The sequence below is a fragment of the Cervus canadensis genome, chromosome 1 (assembly GCF_019320065.1).
Source record: "Cervus canadensis isolate Bull #8, Minnesota chromosome 1, ASM1932006v1, whole genome shotgun sequence".
Classification (NCBI taxonomy): Eukaryota; Metazoa; Chordata; class Mammalia; order Artiodactyla; family Cervidae; genus Cervus; species Cervus canadensis.
The window spans coordinates 59,967,014-59,977,551 of NC_057386.1; the positions used below are offsets into that span (position 1 = coordinate 59,967,014).

The following is a 10,538-nucleotide window of genomic DNA, read 5'->3' on the forward strand; positions in this document are numbered from 1 at the left end:
AGTGCGCTAACTGTAATGTTAACAGTGACTGAGCTATGAGCATCATGTAAGCATCATTCCCAGACATCTGGAAATCTTACATCTATGGAATAATCAGACCCTGTGGTAGTGTCTTCTAATAAACATCCCTTAAAGGTTCAGGATTCAAAAGATTTACTACATAAATTATTTCACTCTATAGAGTAGGTGCCCAAGCTAAAAATAAACTGCATATACTAATAGCCAAGCAGAAGGTGTGTATTTGTCTAAGCGAGACATCTTATATGTAATTTGGCTTGTCAGATAATGTGAAGTAGGATGGAAGTTTCTTACTTTAAAATGTGCAGCTGGTGTAAGATGTCATATGGGCGCTTATTGTTTGGCTTGGGTGTGTTCCGTGTCTGATGTTCGACTTGTCTTCAGGAATCACTGGTAGTTTTCCCCCTACTTCTTTGTTCGTTGCAGAAAACATCTCCACAGTATAAGATGTTTAGGCTTTATGTGTCTCCATATGCTGGAAATCAACATATCTAGATGGAAAATTTTTTTTCTGCTTAACAAAATGATAACATATGAAGTTAAGTTGATTTAATCAGCTATCATGTTCCTCTGAGCACTTCAAGAGCTATTTATATGAACAAGAAGAGGAACATGTAGAACCTCTTAAGGTTCTACAAAACACTAGCTTGAGAAAGACTAAAGGTAAGGACTTTCCTTGTGGCTCAGACAGTAAAGTGTCTGCCTACAATGCGGGAGACCCAGGTTTGATCCCTGGGTCGGGAAGGTCCTCTGGAGAAGGAAATGGCAACCCACTCCAGTACTCTTGCCTGGAAAATCCCATGGATGGAGGAGCGTGGTAGGCTACAGTCCATGGGGTCGCAAAGAGTTGGACACGGCTGAGTGACTTCACTTCACTTCACTTCAAAGGTCTTTCAGCTTCACAATACTCAGAGGACAGGCCAAACTGTGGTAGTCTCTGGTGAGTGTGGTAGTCACTAAATAAACAGCTCCCCTTACCATTGTGAGATTGGCTAGAATTTTAGAGATCCAGGAAGGCATTTCTTTCTTTGGCTGCATTGGGTCTTAGTTGTGGTAGGTAGAATCTTCGTTGCTGTGTACAGGATTTGCTAGTTGCGATACACAGGCATTTCTCTAGTTGTGACTCACTGGCTCAGTTGTTGCTACATGGCATGTGGGATCTTAGTTCCCAGACCCAGGATTGAACCCATACCCTCTGCATTGGAAGGCAGATTCTTAACCACTGGACCACCAGGAAAGTTCCAAGAAAGGCATTTCTTTACTTGCTTCTCCCTGACTTTCTTTAGAATGTGACTGTTTAAATGGTACAGATTTATTATTGAAATTTTAGAAAATAGAGATCAAAAGAAGAAAATAGAAAAGCCTCCATACTACTGTTAACCAGAGGTAATCCCAAATAACAATTGTGGACTGTTCCCCTAGTACTGTCTCTGTGATCATGTATATGTGTGCTTAATAAAAGGGGACTGTTTAAAAATTTGATTTTTTTACACTAAATATATTAGGAACAAATGTCCTAGTCATTAACTATTCATCTCTTTTAATTCAGTGGGCCCTCCATATCTTCAGGTTCCACATCTGCTGATTCAACCAACCACAGGTTAAAAATTTGAAAAAACAAAACAAAACCAATTTCAGGAAGTTCTAAAAAGCTTTCGGCTGGTAGCTCTTCACATAGCATTTCAGTGAGATGTTGTTGCTTGTTAAGTGCCTGACGTAGTAATTACTCGGTAAATGGAAGCAACTGCAAGAATGCAATTGAAGTGATTGTCGTCTTTATTCTTGTTGTGGTGGTTTTGGACCTATACTTTGGTGGTTGTGTCCTATACTTTTGTAGCCCTGTGGACGATAGCCTGCCAGGCTCCCCTCTCCATGGGATTTCCCAGGCAAGAATAATAGAATATGTTGTCATTTCCTTCTTCAGGGGATTTTCCCAGTTCAGGGATCAAACCCACGTCCCCTGCATTGGCAGGCAGATTCTTTACCATTGAGCTGCCAGGGAAGCCCATCATCTTTATATTACCGAAAAGAGCAGTATTACAGATTTAGAAATTAGACAAGCACTTCATACTTACAGATGGGTATGAAGGTAGTGGAAAGAACACTAGACCAAAGAGTTAGTGAATTTGATTATATCCCTATTCCCATATGGCGCAGAGGTAGAGACCCTGTGTGCCAATGCAGGAGATGCAAGTTTGATTCCTGGGTTGGGAAGATCCCCTGTAGGAGGAAATGGTAACTCACTCCAGTATTCTTGCCTGGAAAATCCCATTGACAAAGAAGACTGGCCGGCTACAGTCCATGGGATTACAAAGAGACATGACTTGGCGACTAAGCAGTTACAGCACGCACTAGCTCTCTTCTGACAGGCTGTGGAACTTAGTCAGATCTTTTGGCCCCTCTAGGATTAAGTTTCTTCATCAGACAAGTTAGGAGGTTTGATTTGACTTGATCTGAAAGCATCTAGCTCATAGACTGTCAGCTGTTTGATTCCCATTGTGAGTTATAGCATCTGCAAGTTGCGTGTGTTTTGTTTGGTTGTTTTTTAGCTGGTCACAGAGTAATATGGACAGTTGGTGTGGCCTCAGTGCTTTCCTATTTTCATCATAAATGACTCATGTTCAACAGGGATCATGTTAGTAAGCCTGAGCCAATTGTTATAAATAATTGTTTTTGAAGCTGTATATGATTAGTTTAATAATTATGAGCTATTGAAGTTTCAGTTGTCTGACTCATTGTGACCCCATGGACTGCAGCACACCAAGCCTCCCTGTCCATCACCAACTCCCAGAGTCTGCTCAAACTCATGTCCATTGAGATGGTGATGCCATCCAACCATCTTATCCTCTGTCTTCCTCTTCTCCTCCCACCTTCAGTCTTTCCCAGCATCAGGTACACAAAGTATTGGAGTTTCAGGTTCAACATCAGTCTTTCCAATGAATATTCATGACTGATTTCCTTTAGGATGGACTGGTTGGATCTCTTTGCTGTCCAAGGGACTCTCAAGAGTCTTCTCCAACACCATAGTTCAAAAGCATCAATTCTTCTGCACTCAGCTTTCTTTATAGTCAAACTCTCACATCCATACATGACTACTGGATAGCCTTGACTGATGGACCTTTGTTGGGGAAGTAATGTCTCTGCTTTTTAATATGCTGTCTAGGTTGATCATAACTTTCCTTCCAAGGAGTAAGCGTCTTTTAATTTCATGGCTGCAGTCACCATCTGCAGTGATTTTGGAGCCCCCCAAAATAAAGTCTGACACTGTTTCAACTGTTTCCCCATCTATTTGCCATGAAGTGATGGGACCAGATGCCATGATCTTAGTTTTCTGAATGTTGAGCTTTAAACCAACTTTTTCATTCTCCTCTTTCACTTTCATCAACAGGCTCTTTATTTCTTCATTTTTTGCCATAAGGGTGGTGTCATCTGCCCATCTGAGGTTACTGATACTTCTCCCAGCAATCTTGATTCCAGCTTGTGCTTCATCCAGCCCAGTGTTTTTCATGATGTACTCTGCATATAAGTTAAATAAGCAGGGTGACAATATATAGCCTTGGCGTACTTCTTTTCCTATTTGGAACCAGTCTGTTGTTCCATGTCCAGTTCTAACTGTTGCTTCCTGTCCTGCATACAGGTTTCTCAAGAGGCAGGTCAGATGGTCTGGTATTCCCATCTCTTTCAGGATTTTCCAGTTTCTTGTGATCCACACATCAAAGGCTTTGGCATAGTCAGTAAAGCAGAAGTAAATATTTTTCTGTAACTCTTTTTTTTTTTCCAGTGATCCAGAGGATGTTAGCAATTTGATCTCTGGTTCCTCTGCCTTTTCTAAAAACAGTTTGAACATCTGGCAGTTCACAGTTCATGTACTGTTGAAGCCTGGCTTGGAGAATTTTGAGCATTACTTTACTAGCATGTGAAATGAGTGCAATTGTGTGGCAGTCTGAGCATTCTTTGGCATTGGAATGAAAACTGACCTTTTCCAGTCCCGTGGCCACTGCTGAGTTTTCCCAATATGCTGGCATATTGAGTGCAGTGCTTTCATAGCATCATCTTTCAGGATTTGAAATAGCTCAACTGGAATGCCGTCACCTCCACTAGCTTTGTTCATCATGATGCTTTCTAAGGCCCACCAGACTTCACATTCCAGGATGTCTGGCTGTAGGTGAGAGATCATACCATCGTAATTATCTGGGTCGTGAAGATCTTTTTTGTACAGTTCTTCTGTGTATTCTTTTCACGTCTTGATAATATCTTCTGCTTCTGTTAGGTCCATGCCATTTCTGTCCTTTATTAGAATAAAGGACAGATGTCCATCTTTGAATGAAATGTTCCCTTGGTATCTCTAGTTTTCTTGGAGAGATCTCTAGTCTTTCCCATTCTATTGTTTTCCTCAATTTCTTTGCATTGATCGCTGAGGAAGGCATTCTTATCTCTCCTTGCTGTTCTTCGGAACGCTGCATTTAAATGGCTCTATCTTTCCTTTTCTCCTTTGCTTTTTGCTTCTCTATTGTAGTTTAGTCCTAATAAAATTGTATCATAAAACTGAGGCATTTTGAAGGATTTATTGATAAAAGGAAAATATAAATGAATTCATTTTTTGCATTTTACTAACATTTATGGTGTGTATTGCCACCATAATAACTACATGTGAATTTCTAGCCATGTGGCCAACAATTAAGTTAACTTTTATATTCCTGGCCTACATGACTTGTTATATCCTTTCCAGATCTGGGATTTAACAGTTTATGAGTTTCAGTCTCCTGTTGGATAGGTCTAGACTTGGTAGTGATGAAGTTGAAATTGGGGAAGCAAAATAAAATTTTAAAAGTCTATTATATCTGCTTTTTTTATAGACGTATGTATAAATGTGAGTGGGTATGTATATATTACCATGTGTATGTGAGTGTGTGTTTGTGTGTTCAGTTGCATTTGACTCTTTGCAATCCCATGGACTGCCAGGCTCCTCTGGCCATGGAATTTTCCCAGCAAGAATACTGGAGTGGATTGCCATTTCCCCTTCCAGGGGATCTTCCCAGCCCAGGGAGCCAACCTTCATCTCCTGTATTGACAGCTGGATTCTTTACCACTGAGCCACCTGGAAAACCTGTATGATAGCAGAGTATCAACCAATTGCTGATTTTTTTTTCATTTAAGAATATATCTTAGAAATTGTCCTATTCATATAGTTTTCTCATTAATGTATACAGAGTGTTCCATCAAATGGATGAACACCAGTGTTTAACCAATCTCCTTATGGTGGGCATTTGGGCTGTTTTATAACTTCTGCTATTACCCGTAATAATACTGTAATGAATGTTGTGTTTATGTGAGCGCTTTTGTGCATATGTTAGTGTCCCTGGTGGCTCAGATGGTAAAGTGTCTGCCTGCAATGTGGGAGGCCCAGGTTAGATCCCTGGGTCGGTAAGATCCCCTGGAGAAGGAAATGGCAACCCAATCCAGTACTCTTGCCTGGAAAATTCCATGGACAGAGGAGCCTGGTGGGCTATAGTCCATGGGGTCGCAAAGAGTCGGACATGACTGAGCAACTTCACTTTCTTTCTTTAGTGTAATCTGTAGGTTAAATTGCTGTATTGGAGGATATGTGCATTTGTAATTTTGATTAAATAGACAAATTGCTCTTCATGGAGACTGAACCAGTGTACACACACACCAACAATGTGTGGGTGAACTTGCTTCTGCTTGACTGCTTTCCCCCTCAAGGATTCCTGTCTTTGTGTATTACAAAGCAGTTTGCATTATACTATATTACACTATGTTGTCTCTGGGAAAATGCTGATTAGATGGGTGATGATTACCATTTTTATAAACTTCACAGAGACTGAATTTTACACAGAAGACCACTTTCTTAATATTTGCTGAATTAAATGGCTGTGCTATTAAGCATCATGCAATGTACTTTACATGCTTCAGAGCACAATTATTCCAGTGTAGAAAAACTCCAGTGTGCAAATTGTCAGCCTTCCATGGAGAGTCATTCCCATCACATAATGAAGCACAGTATCCATATTATATAAAAGATTTGAGTATAAACAGAGTTATTTGCACTTTATTTCTCCTATTCAGAAAGAAAAGACATTATCACCAGATACTGTTTTCATAATTTTCAGAGAAAAGTTATTTAGTTGGTGTAATTGAACTAAAAAACACAAAAAGTTGTCCTCTTCATCTTTGATTCATAACTACTTGACTGTATATGTGGACACACACACAGTTTTTAGCTTGGAGAGTTAAAGTTGCTATGGTTCCTTTAAGAAAATAAAGCAGTTTGTATTACAGAAAGACAGGGATGCACTTTTTCTCTTCTGCATTTAGGACTTACTGCATACATTTAGGAAAATTTTGAAGGATATTTAAAACTGCTGTCTCTTTTCTCATTTTCTCTTTGGGTCTCAGCTTGGAATATATGAAAATCAGTTCCTGAAGGAACTTAGAACTTACTTAATTTTTATGCTAATATGCCCAAATTACCTTTTCTAAAATTGACTATTGTTCTAATAGCTCCCCCCCACCCCCACCTTTTTGGCTTTTCTAGAAGGATTTACCAGCTTCTTTTTTATAAAGTTTTCCAAATTTGACTTTCCAGTATGGTCCTTTACATAGCATTGTACTAATTTACGTACAAGTAAAAATGTTTCCATTATTGGCCTATTTGAAAAGTAATTGTGTTGGATATCATATTTATAGTGAAGACACTGGTTAAATCCCAAAGAATAACCTAATTAATACAGAGTCTTGTGGAGTTATTGAAATAAAAATATAAATTAAAAAGTTATTATTAGATAATTACTCCTTTTGTTTTCTTTTTTAAGCACATATATTTCAGAGAAGTTGCTTGCATTTAGACTGTTGAGTTTTAAATTGTTCTACCCCGCTAAGGAAAGTAGTTTGTGGTGTTACTTAGTGGAATAACAAAAAGATGAAGTTTTGGTGTGGGCTTTCCTGGTGGCTCAGACAGTAAAGAATCTGCCTGCAATGTGGGAGATCTGGGTTCAATCCCTGGGTTAGGAAGACCCCCTGGAGGAGGACATGCCAAGCCACTCCAGTATTATTACTCTGTGCTTACCCCTTCTTCACAAATCACTGAATCTCCTGACTACTCTAAGGGAAGAAAATCATTTTCATGGAACCATAGCACCCCCTTGCAGCCTAATAATTTATGTTTTTAAAATTCAAAGGAACGTTTGTTTAGATCTATGAAAAGAATTGTTAATCTAATAGAATCTGATGTCTCTTACATTCTTGTGACCAAGAAGAGATCTTTGAAAGATTCCACAGAAATTACGGGGATTGGAAGGAGGCATCATCCTTTTTGCAAATAATAGTTACATTACTTGTCTATGGGATGCTGGGGTCTGGGTGCAGATCTTGAACTGTGGCTGAATCCCTGAGCCATCTGTAGACACAGTCAAGAGTAAACTTCTAGCCAGTCAGCTAAGCATGCTCACTTGTTGTGTTACAGGTACTTCTCCCAGCTGCTGGTCTGTTACAGTTACAGGATGTGAAGAAGACTTGCTGTGAATTTTTGGAATCTCAACTTCACCCTGTCAACTGCTTAGGAATCCGGGCTTTCGCTGATATGCATGCATGCACGGACCTCCTAAACAAGGCCAACACATATGCAGGCAAGTGGAATAAATCTCAACTGAATTTCAGACAGGAAGAATCTGGAAATCTTGATTTCTAATATGATTCTATAGTGATTTCTGGAAATTTGTTTCATGATTTTGGATCTGCACATTAAAAAATACATTTAAAATCTTATACTGGTATTATAGCACTGCACAGTTGAAGCATACTCATAGAGTTCTGAATTTTAAAGAAAAACATAAACTGTATATGATATTAGGCCTAAATGATAGAGAAGATAATTTTATGCAAATATTGAATCTCTGTGTTTTTCTTTCACACTGTCAGATTAATAGGGATTAAAAAAAGTGTTTACATATGAAATTAAGTCATTTAATCCCCATTTTATCCCTGCTTTTTGCAACCTTTTCTTGTATCCAAGAAAACAATTTGTGGCTTAAACATTTTCAAAGCAATGAAATCTAGCTGACTGTGAGTAGAGGAGTAACATAGACTCCAACTAGAGGCAGCCCTCTGCTTAGATTAAATGCTGGTTTTCAAGACCTCCTGGTGGCATCCTCTCCCTATAGTGGGTAGAGGCTTGTGGCTGTCCAGTCACAGAGCAAGATTATTGTCACAGCTTTGGGTGTAGCTAAAGTACTGGAGATCAGTGGAGAAATAACTCCAGAAAGAATGAAGGGATGCAGCCAAAGCAAATACAATACCCAGTTGTGGATGTGACTGGTGATAGAAGCAAGGTCTGATGTTGTAAAGAGCAGTATTGCACAGGAACCTGGAATGTTAGGTCCATGAATCAAGGCAAATTGGAAGTGGTCAAACAGGAGATGGCAAGAGTGAATGTAGACATTCTAGGAATCAATGAACTAAAATGGACTGGAATGGGTGAATGTAAGTCAGATGACCATTATATCTACTACTGTGGGCAGGAACCCTTAGAAGAAATGGAGTAGCCATCATGGTCAACAAAAGAGTCCAAAATGCAGTACTTGGATGTAATCTCAAAAATGACAGAGTGATCTCTGTTCGTTTCGAAGGCAAAACATTCAGTATCACAGTAATCCAAGCCTATGCCCCAATCAGTGACTCTGAAGAAGCTGAAGTTGAACAGTTCTATGAAGACCTACAATACCTTTTAGAACTATCTCCCAAAAAAGGCATCCTTTTCATTATAGGGCCTGGAATGCAAAAGTAGGAAGTCAAGAAACACCTGGAGTGACAGGCAAATTTGGCTTTGGAGTACAGAATGAAGTAGGGCAAAGGCTAATAGAGTTGTGCCAAGATAACACACTGGTCATAGCAAACACCCTCTTCCACCGAAATCAGATTGATTATATTCTTTGCAGCCAAAGACGGAGAAGCTCTATACAGTCAGCAAAAACAAGACCAGGAGCTGACTGTGGCTCAGATCATGAACTCCTTATTGCCAAATTCAGACTTAAACTGAAGAAAGTAGGGATAACCACTAGACCATTCATGTATGACCTAAATCAAATCCCTTCTGACTATACAGTGAAAGTGAGAAATAGATTTAAGGGACTAGATCTGATAGACAGAGAGCCTGGTGAACTATGGATGGAGCTTCGTGACATTGTACAGGAGACAGGGATCAAGACCATCCCCATGGAAAAGAAATGCAAAAAGGCAAAATGGTTGTCTGAGGAGGCCTTACAAATAGCTGTGAAAAGAAGAGAAGCAAAGAGCAAAGGGGAAAAGGAAAGATATTCCCATTTGAATGCAGAGTTCCAAAGAATAGCAAGGAGAGATAAGAAAGGCTTCCTCAGTGATCAATGCAAAGAAATAGAGGAAAACAACAGAATGGGAAAGACTAGAGATCTTTTCAAGAAAATTAGAGATACCAAGGGAACATTTCATGCAAAGATGAGCTCAATAAAGGACAGAAATGGTATGGACCTAACAGAAGCAGAAGATGTCAAGAAGAGGTGGCAAGAATACACAGAAGAACTGTACAAAAAAGATCTTCATGACCCAGATAATCACAATGGTGTGGTAACTTACCTAGAGCCAGACATCCTGAACTGTGAAGTCTGGTGGGCCTTAGAAAGCATCACTACAAACAAAGCTAGTGGAAATGATGGCATTCCAGTTGAGCTATTTCAAATCCTGAAAGATGATGCTATGAAAGCGCTGCACTCAATATGCCAGCAAATTTGGAAAACCCAGCAGTGGCCACAGAACTGGAAAAGGTCAGTTTTCATTCCAATACCAAAGAAAGGCGATGCCAAAGAATGCTCAAACTGCTGCACAATTGCACTCATCTCACACGCTAGTAAAGTAATGCTCAAAATTCTCCAAGCCAGGCTTCAGGAATACATGAACTGTGAACTTCCAGGTGTTCAAGCTGGTTTTAGAAAAGGCAGATGAAGCAGAGATCAAATTGCCAACGTTGCTGGATCATCGAAAAAGCAGGAGAGTTCCAGAAAAACATCTATTTCTGCTTTATTGACTACGCCAAAGCCTTTGTTTGTGTGGATCACAATAAACTGTGGAAAATTCTGAAAGAGATGGGAATACCAGACCACCTGACCTGCCTGTTGAGAAACCTGTTTGGCAGTTAGGAAGAACAGTTAGAACTGGACATGGACCAACAGACTGGTTCCAAATAGGAAAAGGAGTACGTCAAGGCTGTATATTGTCACCCTGCTTATTTAACTTATATGCAGAATACGTCATGAGAAATGCTGGGCTGGATGAAACACAAGCTGGAATCGAGATTGCCGACAGAAATATCAATAATCTCAGATATGCAGATGACACCACCCTTACAGCAGAAAGTGAAGAAGAACTGAAAAGCCTCTTGATGAAAGTGAAAGAGGAGAGTGAAAAAGTTGGCTTACAGCTCAACATTCAGAAAACTAAGATCATGGCATCTGGTCCCATCACTTCATGGG

General features: G+C 39.7%; 1 protein-coding gene across 1 annotated transcript in view; it reads left to right on the plus strand.

Moving 5' to 3' along the window:
- KLHL2 (kelch like family member 2) overlaps window positions 1-10,538 on the plus strand; it is a 157,995-nt gene that overhangs the window by 73,869 nt on the left and 73,588 nt on the right. The window contains exon 5 of the mRNA XM_043483833.1: window positions 7,502-7,664. Coding sequence (XP_043339768.1) covers window positions 7,502-7,664 — 163 coding nt within the window. The remainder of the gene's footprint in view (window positions 1-7,501; window positions 7,665-10,538) is intronic.